General features: G+C 47.8%; 1 protein-coding gene across 6 annotated transcripts in view; it reads right to left on the reverse strand.

Moving 5' to 3' along the window:
* Positions 1-17339, reverse strand: part of CCDC85A (coiled-coil domain containing 85A) — a 196088-nt gene extending 178749 nt beyond the window's left edge. For all 6 annotated transcript variants that reach the window (XM_082743606.1, XM_082743605.1, XM_082743604.1 and 3 more), the window contains exons 1-2: positions 16941-17339; positions 8127-9084 (exon numbers count right to left, since the gene is read on the reverse strand). In XM_082743606.1, the coding sequence (XP_082599732.1) occupies positions 8127-9084; positions 16941-17204 (1222 nt within the window). In that variant the 5' untranslated portion in view covers positions 17205-17339. The remainder of the gene's footprint in view (positions 1-8126; positions 9085-16940) is intronic.
* Positions 17340-18465: the final 1126 nt, after the last annotated feature.

Here is an 18465-nt window from a genome sequence, read left to right on the forward strand (position 1 = left end):
GTGCTCATGCTCACCCTCTCACATGCTCTCTCAATAAATAAATAAATAAATAAATAGTTTACTGCAATAATAATCACACCGGACTAGAAAAGTCGTCTCACTGAGGAAGCATCAGAGACTTGGAGTTTGTGGCCAAAAGTTAACCAAAATGTTCTATCCCTCAACTGTATTAGCCAGCAAAACTAGTGCTATAAATATCTGGTTCACAAGATTTTTTAAAGATTTTATTTATTTGACAGAGAGAGAGAGAGAGAGAGAAACAGTGAGAGAGGAAACACAAGCAGGGGGAGTGGGAGAGGGAGAAGCAGGCTTCCGGCCAAGCAGGGAACCCGATATGGGGGTCATTCCAAGACGCTGGGATCGTGACCTGAGCCGAAGGCAAGATGCTCTAACTCCTGAGCCACCCAGGCGCCTCTATCTGCAGGTTTTTAGAATGTAAAGATTCACCACTTTCTTTTATGTACCTGAAAATGAAAGTGAAGGGGTATAAAAATAGTCATCCAAGAGTGAAAGTCAATCCATTTAATGTTCTATTAAATATGCATACTAGAATACAAACTACAGTGTGGGTATGGGCATGAGTACAAAAAACTGAAAGTCTGTGAGAATCACCAGACCCAATGCTTCTCCCTAATATATCCTGTCTTACAGAAAGGCCTACATAAGGATCTGAAGGAAAAAACCTGAAGTTTTCCCTTACCTGGTAATTAAATCAATGCCTAGTTCCAATCCATGTCCAAGGCCACATCCCAAGACCTTCCATCATTTCCATTAGGATTCAGGTACAGAAGCGCTATACTAGCCCTCTTTGTTAGGCAAGAACCGTAAATGACCACCCAGCCATGTGTGAATAACCCAGTTCCTGTCTTTTATGTTATGGACACAAACCAGTATTGCCTTCCTAAGAGTGATAATGTAACTTGCGATTTCTCTGCCACTTTCTCTAACACCTCTGCCTCTCTCCTCTTAAGGATGCCCGATCTCAGAAAGAGAAGCCACTTTTTCTATCAGAAACTCAGAAACAGCACTGTCAAGATGAGGCCGTTTATGTCAGGGGCAGCAGTAAGCAGAACCTCATTTTTCTGCAGACTAGAGACTTCTATAACAGAGCTGAGATGTCATGCCTGTATTCTCAAGTGTCCCCAGGTCTACTCTTGCTACTGAATCTCACGTTTCCTAGAACTCTTGAAAATCTGCTCTTGTCACAACATGAAATAGTCTTAATTTCTTATTCAGAACGTAAAATATTCTTTATTTCCTAGAATCAAATTCAAGATCATTTTTCAAATGAACACTATTTTCCCCATAAACATTATGGACTAAGATAGTATTAAGGGAAACTTGGTTGTGCCCAAGTACCCAAAAAGCAAACACTTGTGAGTTCTTATATTACAGAAACAGCAGTTATCTCAAATATAATCAAGACCCAGAAAATAAGCCAAGAAAAGCCCTAAAAAGCCAAAGTACTTAATGATGCAGGACCCATAGACCATGCACTATAGCTCATGCATTTTACAGCCAGAAGGAGAATTTAAGGTTCTTCACTCCAATTTAAAAAAACAATTCTAATCAACGTGGTTATCCAATTTCCCAAGGTATGACCAGCCAGCACAAAGAACAGAATTTAGAAACAGCAATGAGAAAGAAAGTTAAAGTCAGGCCTGCTGAGGGCAGCAGGGAATACTGCCGTGGGCAGGCGGGTGCTTGAAGTGACCGGAAGTCTATTATTTGAAAGTAAACACGGAGCAAGAAAAGAATAGCCATGTGGGGCTCTCTGATGTAAGGACTCATGGTTCTCTCCAACATAAGACTGTGAGGCCTGTAAGCATCAGAAGTGGCTAAAGTTCATGAAGTTTGAGAGCCTAAAGTCATAAGTTTGTCTGGAAAATTTACTCCATCAAGTAAACACTGGCCAATGGGATTACACAAGTAAAACTTATTATTTTTAAAACTTTGGCAAAGTTTATCTTCACGTTCTTTTTTCTGAGCAGTGGATCTTGACTAAGTCCCTACACCGATGCTTCCAGAATAATCTATCGTCACTGTGAGTGAATGCGTAGAGCCTTCTATCAGACTCCTGTGTTTGTACTCCTGCGATGCTTCTGAAAAGGTAGCCAATACTCACCGTAACTTTGCACATTTTCCTGCTTGGTTTTAAATTACTTCCGTTAAGAAAGTAAATGAATCACTAATTTAATGATTATTTTTTTTCTGTTAGATCTTCTGGCAATGAACCAAAAATACAAACATTTAATTGACTTCAATGGGGTCTAAAGAACATGACTGCCATCAGCTAGAAGGGGTTCGGGACTTCATAGCAACAACTGGCTTCCTCGAGTGGATGGAGGCTGGAGGCCAGATGCAGCTGACACTTGTTTGACTAAACAGAATCAAACTGAATGTTTGCCATTGTTCAGGTACAGTTTTATTTATTTACAGAAATATATACACACACACATATATAGATTATAGATACAGATGCTCTCCTTTGCCAAAAAGAAAATGGTCTCCTAGATTTAAAGAATTTTCAGAGCTTTATTATTGTCTGTGGAGTTGAAAACCTTAAATTCTCCCAGAAAAATACCTAAGTCGTCTAGGTTTTCCAATGGTAGCTCACTTCTTATGTATTTAGCAATTTCTTAAACTATATGTCCAGTATTAAGCTTTCTGTGTCATTAAACCAACACGTATTGTCATGAAAAATGCACTATGCTTTGCACACACAGATATAGTATGATAATTGAGTCTATTTTTCAGAACTTCTTAAACTGATGTCCCATCAAAGTGTGTATAAGGCTACCAAATTACCATACTGAAGCTTAAAGATCAAAAAACGTCATCTTCTCCTTTAACCACTTAAACGTCTGTTCACACAAGAAAAACCAACACTCTAGGGTCCTCAATTTAAATCAGTTCTGGTATTCTGTAACCGTTGAAATTTTCCTCCCCAGAGACATTTAATTTCTATTGTCCAAATTCATTCATAAGTGATGTTCTGACTTTTTCTAAGCAAAATAAAAGATTTATGAGAGCAATTACTCATGCTATAGTGCCCCACTACTTAATTTACTGACAACCTTGCTTCAGAGAATTCCTGAAGGGCTCTTCCACACACGGGTTATCCTCCCCCTCGTCGACAAGGTCAGCGGTTTTTGTTCACTCATTAATAACCTCAACAGAGAATAAGAAGAAATCTGAAAACTCGGAGTAAAACTTATAAACTGGGCGATGTGACACGTAATATCTTTGGTGGGAAATACTCATTAGCATTGCAGGCATCACACAATCTACATGCACCATTGGCACTCACTAGAAACGGGTTGGAAATTCATGTGCTTCCCTTTTGGTCTGGATGGGAAGGCTTTAAAAAGTAGTTCTGAACTACACATATGCCAGTGTTTCCCCAAGTTAACCTAAAAATCCCATCCACCCAAAACTCAAATTTTCAACCCATACCCCAAAGGTGTTATCTGAGAACCTTGGGCTGGAGATAAGGAATGAAGTTTCACAGTACCTGCTGGGGTCAGTCCCTCTCAGGCACGGAATTCGACAAGAGAAGGAAAAAAACTAACTTTCTTTTTCCCAAGAAACTTGAATTCCTCACCACATAAATGCACGTCAACCCATGTTATACAACACGCACTCACGTAGGGCAATGGCTTTCACCTGGTCTGGTCATGCGACTCATCTGGTCATGAGAATCATCTGAGGAGCTCTTTTGCAACACGCTCAGGGCCAATTCAATACGCGTCTGCCTGTGGGGCCCAAGCTCTGGTGATTATGCAAAGCCCCCACAGTGATTTTAATCTGCAGTCAGGTTGAAAAACATTGCTCTCTCTGAAGCAGTGGTTTTGAATCAGGGACAATCTTTCCCATTCCCTAACCCGTGGAACCATGTCTGGAGACAGCTTTATTCGCCACAACTGGGGCTTGCTCGTGGGGAGAGCCCCATGTGCTGCCAAACCTCTTCACATGCAGAGGGCAACCTATTATAACAAAGAATTATCTGGTCCCAATGTAAGTGATGCCACTGTTAAGAAACACTGCTCTAGAGAAAGAACTGGGGGGAGAAACAGCTTGCTCTGTCTCTAGAGATACCCTCACAAAAGGAAGGAAGGAAGCACTAAGAAGCTTTCAGGAGGGAGCTGGACACTGATGAACCCTGTCTGTTTCCTCATGGGGGCTCTCACTGGCTAGGGTGATGATGAAGGAGAGTGTGAAGCTACTGGTCACTAGAACATGCTCTAGTTCTGAAAAGTAAACGACACCCACCAAGATAGCTAAGCAATTTTTTTAGATGGATGATAAAAAAGAGAGTAACGTTTCTTCTCGCCATCCCTTCTCAGTTGCTGATAATCAGCAATATGTGCCCCTAGAATTAAAATAAAGCTACTTTTGGGGCACCTGGGTGGCTCAGTGGTTTAAGCCTCTGTCTTCGGCTCAGGTCATGATCTCAGGGTCTTGGGAAGCCTACTTCCTCCTTTTTCTCCGCCTGCCTCTCTGCCTATTTCTGATTTCTCTCTGTCAAATAAATAAATAAACTCTTTTAAAAAAATACTTTAAAAAAATAAAGCTACTTTTATGACCTTTTCAGCTGGATTCATAATGCCCCATGGGTGAACCACTTGTATGGGCTTCTGCTCACCAGAATCATGTTTGCCCGGAAGGACAACAACAAACAGCTGTTGCTGGAAGGACCTGAGCTCTCCGCATCGCTCACGACCTGAGCTAAGGAGCTCCCTGTTAGGGCAGATCTGCCAGCTGATATCTGGAAGCGAAACGCTTTGGTTTCTCTGTGGAAAGGAACACTTTCAACTAAGAAAGTTTGAGCCAACCTTGGAATCCAATGGGATCAGGTAAGCGAATCCCCCATTCTCAAGGGGACTCTCTATTTGGGTACATGTCTGGATAATAGTGGCTATTCAACTACTTCATTTACAAATCTGGTGCACAGCAAGTGACTTGAATGAACAGACAAATGCCTTAATGCCTAGATGAAAGTGTTGAATCTACCTCCTCGTCGCACACGGAATTCTCTGCAAACTGAAAAACAGCTGAATCATAACTTCTAAAAAAGCAAATGCACTCAAGAGCATGTTATTCAGCTTGGAGGGTTTTTTTCTGTTTCGCCTTGGATTTTGCTGTTTTTCACTCAGCTGCTAATTTAAACATGGCTATACAGTCTTAGCTTTTTTTTAAGAAAGGAAAAATATCCCCAAATTCACCCTTGTAACCAGTTGGAAATTAAGCTGTTTTAACCAAAGGAAACTCTTGGATACCCAGTTCTTCAACTGCCTCCTGCACGGAGTTTGTAGCAGATGTAAAGATGTCCAAGGCACAGTCAACTAAAACAGTGATTGTTTTCACTAATGTTCCCTTGCTGTGTGAATGTGTGTCTTTTTGGAGGGAATGTTACAAGACCGTATTCTGCCAATATGTGTTTCTTTTCAGTTTCATTCTGCCACAATGCAGACACACTTCCACCAGCTTTCCCTATTTTTTTCCTTCACTCAAAAATCTCCAAGTGTTCATCTAAAAACACTCATTATCTCACACAAACTATAGATTATGACTGTACATGACTCAGCAGATCTACAATTTGGGATTTATCTTGGTATCGGTTCCTACTTGTTTCTAGGCTAGGCCAATGATTCAACCAGAGTGTGGGGGGGATTGAAAATATGACAAGTCATGTCTTACCATCCATATCAAAAATTAATTTGTAGGGGCGCCTGGGTGGCTCAGTGGATTAAGCCTCTGCCTTCGGCTCAGGTCATGATCTCAGGGTCCTGGGATCGAGCCCCGCATCGGGCTTTCTGCTCAGCGGGAAGCCTGCTTCCCCCTCCCTCTCTGCCTACTTGTGATCTCTCTCTCTGTGTCAAATAAATAAAAATCTTTAAAAAAGAAAATTAATTTGTAATGGTGGGATACATACAGGCCCAAATTTATAGGCTGATGATCCATAAACACCTCATTGTGCCCCTTCATTTTCTAATTAATTATTGAAATAAAAATGCAATGCCTATGCACTAGAAATATACTTTGGTAAGGATAGCAACTGCCAGAAGATTTGTCACTTATGAGAAAATCTGCCGTAAACGTAAGAATTAAATACAGTGTTAAAACAAAAAAAAAAGCATCTAAATACAGTGTCATTCTAAAGAATGCATCTCTGCCACACCAAACTTTTAACTAAATAAAATGGCTAAATTTTAAAAATCATTTGCCAGATCACAAAGTCTATCTGCAATCAGGCAACAATAAGCCATGATGTAATGTCATCCTCATCTAGAAATATACCTTACTTCATGCAAGGTGTTTCTTAAAATTGCACTTGAAATCTTTTCATGTTCTTTAAAGCATGTCTTGATTAAACTAGAGGAGTTCTTTACTTAAAATAGCACTTTGGGAAAGAAAAAAATTGTTTTATAATGAACTACCTGGGCCCTAAGTAAGTTTTGTTGTTGTTGTTGTTCCAGAGACCAGGTTTCCCTTAAACAGTGTACATATGTATTTCTCATGCTCATTAAAAAGTAATGGAGAAATGGAAAAGTCATTAACTTGAACTTTCCCGTTAACTCATTGCTCCCTGAAGAACATGATTCATGGCTAGTGGCTCACCTCATCCATGGCAATGCGACTAAAATATCTTTTTAAATGACTTTCACCTCCTGTGAGAAGTGCACAACCGCCACTGCCCACCGCAATCAGGGCAGCTTCTGAGCCAGTCCTTGAAGGAGGTAGGGAGGGCGTAGCTAACATAGCAAAACCCCCAATCAGCCAGCCAGGAGGCCTCTGCACCCAGGTCACTTGGCTTCTCCCACCTTCTGCTTTCCAGCCCAACCCTGAAAGCTGCAGCATCCTGTCTTCCCCATCTTTCCAATTCCATCTGCCCATAAAAGAGCATTGGCTGCATTAGAAGCCAAGCTTCAGGAGTCAATTTTCAGCACTAGGAGAAAAGGATTAGGATGAAATGGGCTCCAACAGGTAAATCCCCAGGTATAGTATTGAAAATGTACCCCTTCCCGTTACTCACTGCTCACATTGGCCACCCCCCACCACTGCTCAGAGCTGACTGTGCACGGACTACGTAGCAGCTTTCAAATAAAGCAGAAAACCTCAGGTATCTTGGATGAAAAAACCCCGCAGTTTATAAAAACAAACCTTTTAGTTCCAACTCAACCTTAAGTAACATGAAAGGCTTGGGAGGGGGTTTTGTTTGCTGGTCTTAAGAAATTATTTCTTTTCCCCCTTTCTGGAGTTCAAAGTGATTTTAGAACCAAGACACAGGAAAGTAAACCCCTTCTGAAAGGTTTAGGGTCTGGTTTAGGGCCGTGTCACCAAATGCAGTGGAGATTACACTTTGGAAAACAAAGGAGCGTCCAAATATATCTGTACATTTTCAAGAGGAACATTTAAACATTTGGGAGGCTATCTCTCAGTGTAAAAACATGCTGTTCAAAGTATGCTTCAGGGAATCTGGGAGAGGGTGGTGGGTTTTGCAAGAGTGTGGAAAGAAACCATTTGATATGTTTCTCCTACAAAGGGAAATGCCCCAACACACGGATAAAATCCTTGAGGTAAGGTAAGGCATAGCTACAGGCATTCAGGAAATGGGGCATCGAGCTTGCTGAGGGATACCATATTTCTTTTCCAATGTTTTTCATAATAAAATTCATTTCTTTATGCACTAAGCTGTTAAATGGATTCAAAAAACCTCTGGGTCAACCACTGGATGAGAACCCCTGTAGGAAACGACACACACTAGGAAAATAGCCCAGTTCAAGACCGGAAAGCCTTAGCTTGGTTCTCTTTTTCTCTTCAATCTCTACACATCTCACTCTGACCACTCAGAGTCCCTTGGAATTGTCGTTCCTCTCCTTCCCCTAACTCCTCACCCACCGTCTTCGCCAGGCTTACTCGGCTGAGAACAGTACAATCCAAAACAAATCGAGGGAAGGAAACACTCGGAGCCTCGAGCCTCGGAAGCACCTGTTACCTCCCCTCCCCAGCCACCCCTCCAACCAGCGCCTTCACTCCTAACGTGTCTGGAAAGCCCTTCATGGCTCATAACTCTCTAATGAGTCGCCCCAGCCAAAGCGGTTCCCCAGCACGTACTGACCCACCGTTCATGCCACTGTAGACACTCCGGTGATGGGGGGACACGTCCTCCTGCGCCTGTCTTCGGAGAGTACCCTCCCTGCTGCCTCCGCTGCTGCCTCCGCCTCCTCCGCCCACGTGTTTGTGATCGGGGCTCCCCCCAAAATGTTGTTTGAGGTGCTCAGGGCTGGTGCCCCTGGCTCTGGGTAGATGCTCCAGGCTCCCGCCGAGGGCGTGTTTCTGCAGATGCTCGGGGCTCCCTCCGCTGTGCCTCGCGTGCTCCGGGCTGCCCCCGGGCCTGTGCTTCTGAAAGTGTTCCGGGCTCCCGCTCAGCACGTGCTTGGGCAGCGTTTCGGGGCTGCTCCCGGGGTGCGGGGGCCTTTGCTGCTCAGGGCTGCCCTTGCACAGGGGTTTGTGGTGCTCGGGACTGGGTCCTTTGAGTGCTTTGGGGTGATCCGGGGTTCCAGCGGCTCGGGGTTTCTGCAGATGCTCGGGGCTGGTGCTGCGGTGCTTGGCGCGCTCGGGGCTGCCCTCGCCCCGAGGCTTCTGCAGGTGCTCCGGGCTGCCGCTGCTGGCGTGGTGCTTGTGGTGGTCCGGGCTGTCGGTGCTGCCCGTGCTGGAGGTGCTGCTGCCGTCGCCCACGTCCCGCACGTAGGGCGCCGTGGAGGCGGTGAGCTGGCACAGGCTGGCCTGGCTGTCGATGGAGCAGCGGCTGCCCGCGCAGCCAGCGCCCTTCTCCTCGTCGAGCAGCACGCAGAGCTCCTTGAGCTCCATATTCTCCTTTACCACCTCCTCCTGCTTCACCTCCAGCTCCTTCAGCTTCTGCAGGTATAAGGCCACTTCCTTGTGCATCACCCCAGCCGTGTAGCGGCCCAGTCTCTGCCACTCCCGGGACACCCTCTTGCCTTTCTGCCGGTCATCATCCAGGAAACAGCAGAGGTCCCTCAGCTCCTGGTTGTCCTCCTGGAGTTTCTGGTTGATATCCTGAAAAGAGAGAGACAGCCATTCAAGGGCGGTACCCAGGTGAGGTGAGGCAGCCTCAGGCCCAGACCTCCTGGGAGGGAGACAGGAATTGGTGAATGCTCTGTGATGTGAGGGGCAGAGGTGAGAAGCTGAGAGGCTGCTGATGAGTGTCATAAAAATCACAATAGTGGGTCTGGGTTATGCTTCCCACCCAGGGCTTGTATTATCTCATCAGATTTTCACAAACCACTTGGGAAGTGATGATTATCGTGGTTCTTTTTTTTTTTTTTTCCTTAAAGATTTTTATTTATTTATTTGACAGACAGATGACAAGTAGGCAGAGAGGCAGGCAGAGAGAGAGAGGAGGAAGCAGGCTCCCCGCTGAGCAGAGAGCCGGATGCGGGGTTCGATTCCAGGACCCTGAGACCATGACCTGAGCCGAAGGCAGAGGCTTTAACCCACTGAGCCACCCAGGGGCCCCATATCATGGGGCAAAGAAGAGGAGACTGGGGTCGCCTGGGTGGCTCAGTGGATTAAAGCCTCTGCCTTGGGCTCAGGTCATGATCCCAGGGTATTGGGATCGAGTCCCACATCGGGCTCTCTGCTCTACGGGGAGCCCGCTTCCTCCCCTCTCTCTCTGCCTGCCTCTCTGCCTACTTGTGATCTCTGTCTGTCAAATAAACAAATAAAATATTTTTTTAAAAATAAAAATTAAAAAAAATAAAGAGGAGGAGACTGGACCTCTCACAAAGCTTCACTTGCCCAATTACTTCAGTAGCCACGTAATTTGCAAGAAGACCCTAAAACCAAGGACCCCCTCTCCTGCCCCACCCTCTTCCTGAAAGAAAATGGCTGCTCAGCAGCTGAGAAATGCTTAAAAGCTCTGAGGTAGCCGGCCTTCCATCAGCACAAATGCAGCACTGCCCGGTGTTCAGCTCCTGACACGGGACCAAGAGCCTGGCTCCCACAGGGGACCAGCACAGCTGGCCTCCAGCAGCGTTTCTGTCCCGCACATCTGAGCCCTACTGGCGTACCCTCTGCTCATGTCCCAGGCATCCCACATGAAACACCAGCACCACCAAGCTCTTGTGAGATTTTCTTTTCTTTTTTAAAAAATATTTTATTTATGTATTTGAGAGAGAGCACAAGCAGAGGGACAGGGAGAAGCAGGCTCCCTGCTGAGCAAGGAGCCTCCTGGGGGACCCAATCCCAGAACCCTGGAATCATCACGACCTGAGCCAAAGGCAGCCGCTTAACCGACTGAGCCACCCAGGTGGCCCTCTTGTGGGATTTTCAAAGTCCTCTCCCCAAACTGCCCCTCTCAGCAAACGCCACTTCCACTCAACCTGCTGCTCTTCCTAGGAGCCAGTGCTGGTGCCTGACTGCTTCTCCTTCACCTTTTACTCCTGAACTAAACAGCTCTTCTGAGCCCTACACTTCTGAAATTTAACTCATCTTGTCACCCCCATGCTTAGCATGCTAAAAACCACCGCACTGCCCTGCGAATAAAATGCAGAATCCTTCAAGTCTCCCAAGACCCCAGTCCTCTTAACCCAGCCTATTTCTCCTGCATGAATCGTGGTCTGCTCACTCATTCACAAGGACTTAGTAAGCAGCTAGTATGCGCCAGGTACCAGTCCAGGTGCTAGGAATGTATCAGTGGACACCGCAGCCACCTTGACATCCTACGGCTTTCATTCTGGTGGGAAAAACTGACATGGCATGTTGTGAAAGTGCTGGGAAGAAAACTGAAGCAGGCTAAAAAATACTATTTTTTAAGAGAAGGCACCTCACTGAGCAAACATGGAAGAGGATTGCAGGCAGAGAGAAGGGCAAGGATTTGCCCTGAGACAAACATGGCTGACGTTGCTGTGAGGCCAGTATGCCTGAAGCACGGTGAGCACAGAGAGCAGAACTAGGAGAGGAGGTGGGAGAGAGGAGACCCAGGAGCTTGGGTGTTGGGGCTGGGTAATGCTGAGCCTTGGCAGCCACGGGAAGGACTCTGGATTGGTGGTGAGCTGAGGATAGAGAAGTGACTCAAGAGGTTCATTTTAGGGCGCCTGGGGTTAAGCCGCTGCCTTCGGCTCAGGTCATGATCTCAGAGTCCTGAGATCGAGTCCCACATCGGGCTCCCTGCTCAGCGGGGAGCCTGCTTCCCTCTCTCTCTCTCTCTCTCTCTCTGCCTGCCTCTCCATCTACTTGTGATTTCTCTCTGTCAAATAAATAAATAAAATCTTTAAAAAAAAAAAAAAAGAGGTTCATTTTATAAAGAATCACCATCGTTCTGTGTGGAAAACAGACCAGAGGAGGGGGCGGTGGAGAGAAGAAAGGGAGACAAGATAAGGTAGAAGCCAGGAGAGATCAGTTAAGAGTCCACCAGGCTGGTCCAGGTAGAGGGAGAGGATAGTGGCTTACACAGATGGCAGCAGTGGAGAAGGGGGGACCCATCCCTTGACCCCCAATTGAGCCCCACCAACACTGGCCTGGTTTCAGGGCCCAAGGAATAAGCCTTCCCCTCCTTCACTTGGAATGAGTTCCCCTAACCTTCTGTACAACCTAAAAGCCTCACTTCATAAATCACTTCCCTAGAAGCCATCCCTGACCACTACCGCCTATCTAAAGAAGTTGCCTTATACACTTCTACCATAACCCCCTTTGACTTTCCCTCTGTGGCACTCATTTCAATCACATATGGTTGAATGTGGCTATGAGAACTCACCAGACCCTGGTCCCAAGAATGGAAACCCCATCTATTCTCTCCACCTGTGTGCCCAGAACAGAGCACCCCCACTGTAGACACCTGAACCAAGGAACGTTGAAAACACATTGTGAGATCCCCCTTTATTCTCCAGTCACACATCGAGTAAAGGGACCATTTCTTGAAGCACCTTGGTGCTTTCTTCTGCTTTCCAAAGCCAGAAAAGCTCTGGTCTTGTGACTCTGTCATCCAACACAGAACTAGAGGCACTTAGAGGAGACCTGAACGTGGTAAACTCAGATTCATTCTAACCCTTTGTCTGACACTGGTGAGAAAATACACTCTAAAACATCTGTCACCCAGGGGCGCCTGGGTGGCTCAGTGGGTTAAAGCCTCTGCTTTCAGCTCGGGTCATGATCCTGGAGTCCTGGGATCGAGCCCTGCATCGGGCTCTCTGCTCAGCAGGGAACCTGCTTCCCTTCCTCTTTCTGCCTGCCTCTCTGCCTACTTGTGATCTCTCTCTGTCAAATAAATAAATAAAATCTTAAAAAAAAAAAAAATCTGTCACCCACACCCAGCACCCAGCACCCCCTGACGGTCTTGGGGCCTAAGATGAGAGTCACCCTGATGAAGAAGAGGATTTGTGCAGTGTGGTTTTAACTCCATTTCTAACTCTTGGCATCCTGACTATTGGCTTCCTTGTTTCTGATGCCCTTTTCTTCTCATTATCACTCTCTGACTTCAGGTCTGGCCGTTTCCAAACACCTCCCACGTGGCCTCCCCTGCCTTTGTCTGCTGCTTCCTCTATCTTTCCTCATCCACCCAAGCCAAGTTCTCTGGGGCCAGACTGATCCTCAAAATCACTCCATCAATGTTCTCTCTCCTGCATCAATCCCATCTTCTCCCCGTTACCAGAAAGATGAATAAACCCTTTGGCCAAGCCAGAAAGGCTTTCTCCTGAGCTCCCTCTTTGTCAGCTACTTATGCTGCTTGCTTGTATCCCAGCTTCCCAACTAGAAGAAACTGTCCTCTTCCCTACACGAACTTACCTAAGAGGAGAAATTCCTCTGAGAAGTCTCCCCTAGCCCTGGAACAGCTTCTGGCCCATGGTGGCAACAACCACAAATGAATGAATGAAGTAACTTTCCCACTTACTGCTTAATGCCTCTAAGGTACAGTAGCTGGAGGACTCATTGGACATCATTTTTTTTTCCTTTTCCAATGTAGATATCCCAGCTTCTGGGGCCAGACTCCATTTTAAAGTCATCCTTTGGGTAGCTGACGCGCCTGGCATGGCGCCTTGTGTACAGTAAATAATATGTGTTTATGGACTCACCAATGTTTTAAAAACCCTAGGCCTGTGGCCAAAACAGGATATAGCTCTGGCTACTGAGGATTTCTTACTATTGTCTCAGTACGCCCCTGCAAGGTTGGAGTATATGTCATAAGCAAGTAAAGGATCTGTTGACATTGATGCTTTTGGGGAAATCAGAAGCTGTGGAGACTGTGAGACAATAAAACTTAAAAAAAAAAATTAATCTTTCTCAGCTTCAAAAATTATTCGACATTTAATTTAATCCTGCCATTTCATAGAAAGTTCAAGTCATATTCTTCTCCATCTCAATGAACTTCCATCTGAAAATACTTCCTTTCGACTATCCCACAGCTATTCCTGACTTCTCCAGAACTGGGAAATACACTGGGGCTTTGTGGAGTTAATGACTTTCCAAATGGAGGGAAGCATATACTTCCCAGAATTCTGGCTGGGATAAAGGGGGTAACAGCCTACTTAGCTTTCTTTATCACCACGCCTTCTTCTAAGAGCAAATAATATTCTTGGGGATACAATTCTGGGCTATTTCCTTTTTCTTCTGTGGAAAAGCTAAGCAACTGATTTGATATTCACCTTCTATGCCAGCTTCTTCAAATCTGCCACATTAAGATTTGGGCTTTCTTTTTCAGAACACAAAGTGTCCTTTGAACATTGACACTGGCTACCAGATGTTATCCATCTGTCTAAGGTGGACATTTAAAAGATTCAACCCACCTCATGGCCTACCACTCAAAATTTCATAAGTAAGACTCCCAAGTACTCTCTCTGTGGTTAAAGAATTGTTCTAGTTAGTAATTTTTCTTCATTGCAGGGAGCAGGAATCCATGTGTTGGGGAGCAGAGAGGAACATTAATGTTATGCATAACCAATCTCCAAAGCCAGTTCCCCCAAATCTGCCCCCATCCCCTGAAACCCCAGGTCAGAGCAATCTGAGCATTGGTTCAGCAGCGCACAGACATGGTTCTCAGAATCCAACTCCTTATAAGATCAGAACCAGAATCCCCTTTTCCACCCTTGCAGGATCACACATTCTAACCAGAGAATGTCAACTACCTGAAAGAAAAGAAAGTCAGCCCATTTTAAACACTGTATATCTGTGTGACCTTGAGAAAGCTATTAACCTCAAATGTATCATGTAATCCTCATCAAACCTCTTCCGGAATTAGCATCCCCATTTAGCAGATGAGAACACTGAGGCTCAGAGAGGTTAACAGACTGCCCACGCTGTTCAAATTGTCAGACTCTAAATCCTTTACCTCTCCGCTGCCCCACACTGCTCTACCTCTGAAATATTTAAACACCAGACAAGTCAGCCAGGGTTTGGACCCAGTCAGAGGCCCCTCAAGGGAAAGACCTAGTGCTCCCATCTCCCCATCACTACAGCCGCAGTACCTAGTAGCCTTGAAAATATTCATTACAATTTCAAAAGCAGATCACAGAAAGGAACGTAAAAAAGAGAAATGCTGTGGCCTTCATAACCCTAACTTTAAAAATATTGTGGCCTTCATAACTCTAACTTTAAGGCCCTCAAGTGGGAGACCCACACCATCAGAGCCAAAAATAAAATAAAAAATCCTTCCCTCTAGGTAAGCCAAAATAAGTTGAATGCACATATAATTTACTCCAGTCAACCACATAAGTGCATCACTAGAGTGTCCAGGGATGTTCTGAGCTAAGATGATGGATAGAAGGGATAGAAGCCTCAGCCAGGCTTCACCACAGCCCCTCAGGGGTGGCCCAGAGGCCTTGGGGGCTATGATGTTGTACCTGGCCAAGGATGATGGAAAGGAGTAGAGGCCGCATCAAAAAGTATCCAGTCCCACCTTTCTGAACTTGATAACGAGGTGGACAGGAAAGTCTTTTTAAGCCAGGTCATGAATCTAGACCAGGAGACTCTCCTACTTGGGGTGAAACTGCCCTTCGCTGGCCTAATAGGTACTTCTCTAAATGAAGCTACCAGAAAGAAGACCAGCCTCCCCCACCACTCACACAGACACAGACATACACATACATACACACACATACACTAAGACAATCCACACAACCCAAGAGAACCTTCAAGTATTTCTGAACTATTGTATTGATGTTCCATACTATTAAAATCCTTAGGAAATTGATTAATTACTTAATTAAAAACTCTTCCAAGCTACATTATAGTTCAAACCATGGAATTGGAGGGTTATGAACTATACCTTTGCCCAGCTTTGCCTAAAAATCCCCATCATGGAGGCGCACACCTATACATTTACAAGCCCTCTCCTGATGACAATGTCTACCACTGTCTTGCAGTCAAGTCCAGAATTAAAGCTTCTCCTATGTTATCCTAATGTCTTGTTGCAAACCCCTAGGAGATGGTATTTATCATTTGCATTTTATTGATGAGTAAAATGAGGTTCTGATAAATTAATTACCCAAGCTCACCCTCCTGGCAAATGAGGATTCTAGATGCAAACCCACTTCTGAGATGATCTTCTCACTATACTAGCCTGTCTGTCATTCCCCAAGAATATGGTACTTAATAAGAAATACTCGAGTAATGAATTAAACCAAAGAAGAGTGGAAGCCTTGGGATTTTTCTGACTGTGGAATCTTTCTAACTGCACCCACTCTAGGAACTAGAGGACAGTGAGTTGGAGCCCTGGGGAAGGCCATCTCCACCTGCACTGGACCCAGCACCCAGGTGAGCCTCTGGCCTTCTGCCCCTCCGCGCCTCTCTGCCCCAGAATCCCAGAGCAAGAGCACTGAAGCAATTAAGAAAGTGTCTACAGCCCTAGTGGGGTGAGAGTGGAAGGGGACAAGAACAGACTGTGCCTGCAGGAATTTGCTCCCTGATGTCCCTGCAGTGTTTTCGTTTGTGTCTGGCTTCCTATAAACAAAAGCAGAACAATGAGAGGAAGGAATACCAGCAAGCACCCGCGCAAGCGGTGAGGAGAGGAAGTTTGCGGCGTGCGTTGGTAGGGCGGATCCCGGCCCCCGTCTCCTACAGCCCCGCGGGCGGGCACACTGCTCCCACACTCAAAGCTCTCCAAGGAGAAAATAAGTTGGTGGGGTTTGGGTCTTCTTTTCTTTCTTTAATTTTTTTTTTTCCTAATAGCAAAGAGGGAAGGCTGGTTCCAAAACCAAAGCGTCAAAGCTGACAGCTGGGGTAGTACCTTTCAAATCCCTTTGCCCCCCTCAAGGCTGGATGGAATTATAATCAAACCGGGGCTGAAGGGGGGCAAGGGGGCCAAGGAGCCCTAGATAACACCATCTGAATAGGAGCGATGGAAAGCGCAGGAGCAGGTAAAAAATGTGAAGGCAGAGCTTTAGGTCCTCTGCACTGGGTGACATACGTCACCTCCGAAGGTGGCGCCCGCGACTTCTCCCTGGGCACCCCGCCAGCCCTTCTCCCCAGCATTGGCGCCCTTTCCTCATCCGCCGGAGCAGTCGCGGCTCCAGAGCACCTGTATCCCTAACCCCCAAGGACAAAGATGCCCTGGACTCATTCCCTCGCTCACCCCTTCTCCTGCCTGTGCCCCGGCTCCCCAAACCACTGGTTTTCCAGGAAAATAAAGGTTCTGCATGCCCATCACCTCCCTCCCTACTTTCTAGCATCCTCGGCGCCCGCTCCTCCGGCCACAGAAGACCCTGAATGAGAGGTCCGTCCACACTGGCTCGCCCCAAACAAGGAAGAGGAGACCAATCGCTTCCAAAGTTCGAAAAAAAAAGTTTCCAAAGGGCTGGGGAAGGGGAGCAGGGGGTGGTGACCGGGAGAGTGGGGAGGATCACCTGTTGACGAGGGGAGGGAAAGTTTGCCTGGCCCCACCTCCCCGGGGCGCCCCGCTCCCCGCCCGGCCCGGCGCTCACCTTGAGCCCGCGGATCTCGCCGAGGTGCAGCTGCAGGCGGCGGTTCACCTCGCGGATGAGGTTGCTGTGGTCCAGCATCGCGCTCACCTTCTCGGCCTCGGCGCGCCGCAGGCTGCGGATCAGCTCCTCCTTGCTCCACTGCAGCAGCTCCTCGTCCGACACTTTGGACAGGTCCTCCACCGCGGCGGCGGCGGACGGGCCGGCAGAAGCCGAGGGACAACTTTCCGCAGCCGCCGCTGCCGGACCTCCGGTCGCCTTAGACATGGTATCCGCGCGGTGGCAGGTGCGAGTGGGTGGAAGAGGCAAAGCGACTCCCGAAGGCGCGGGCGCGGCGGGGCCGCCTCCGCCCACACCCCTATGCGCTCCAGCGAGTCAGCTGCACCGCCCGGCGGCCGCTGGGTTGGGGCGGCAAGGGTCGCGCTGGGCAGCCATCCTACCTCGCCATCCCCGCGCGCGCGCCCGCGCAACCCCAGGGCCGGGCAGTTACCCGCGCGCTGTTGCCGAGGCGCGTCCCAACTCGGCGCGAGTCCATGGTGAGGGGCGCCGGGGAGCGGGCGCCGCCGCGGGAAAACCTCGGGGAGCGGCGGGGGCGCCCGGGGGCCGCGCCCCGGTTCCCCTGCCCTCTCCTCCGCTCCGATGCAAGATCGTCGCCCCCCACACTCTCGCACACACGCGCGCACTCTCCTCCCCCTCGCCCAGCTGCAGCCCCGGCTTCACTGCGTTCCTAGTCGAGCTAGGGCGCGCCGGGCGCCACGGCGCCTCCGGGATTGCTCGAGCGACGCCACCGCCGCCGCTGCCCGAGCGCTCGGCGCGGCCCGCCTGCTGCGCTCCTCCCGCCGCCTTCGCTACGCCCGCCGCCGCTCCTAGGCTGCTCGGGGAAAGCCTGCGATTTGCAGCCGAGCCGAGCCGCGCCGAGGAGAGGTGGAGGGTGGAGGGGTAAAGGCTGGACCCGCAGGAGGAGGAGCCTGAAACGGAGCCCGTCCGCGGCCGCCCGCACCTCCCGCGCGGACCGGACGCAACTGCAGCTAGATCGCCTCCCGGGCTCCCGAGGCGCGCTCCCCGCTATCCCGCCGGGGAAGGTCGGGGGCGCGGCTCCTCCAGCGCCGCGGCGCGGGTGGGGCGGGATGCGGGAGAAGCGTGAGAAGCCAAGCGGCCCGGCTCTCGCAGGCTCGCGCGCGCCACCATGTGGCGGAAGGAGCTCCTTCTTCCGCCCCCTGCGCGCGGGGTTTGTGACCCTGCGGGGAAACAACGCACGACCAAAATGAGAGACACTTGGTATATGCAGTGATTGGAGGTCAGGGAAGATAGACTAGACAGATTAGATGATAGATAGATAGATAGATAGATAGATAGATAGATAGATAGATAGATAGATAGATAGATAGATAGATATGATAGATAGATAATACATACATTAGATAGATAGAATAAGATAGATTGATCATATAGATAGACTGACCTACCCACCGGATAACCGTCGATTTCTACTTTGGAGAATGGAAAAAAAGGTGGATGGCCAAAAAAG

The sequence above is a fragment of the Mustela nivalis genome (genome assembly GCF_964662115.1).
Source record: "Mustela nivalis genome assembly, chromosome: 8".
In the NCBI taxonomy this organism is placed as follows: domain Eukaryota; kingdom Metazoa; phylum Chordata; class Mammalia; order Carnivora; family Mustelidae; genus Mustela; species Mustela nivalis.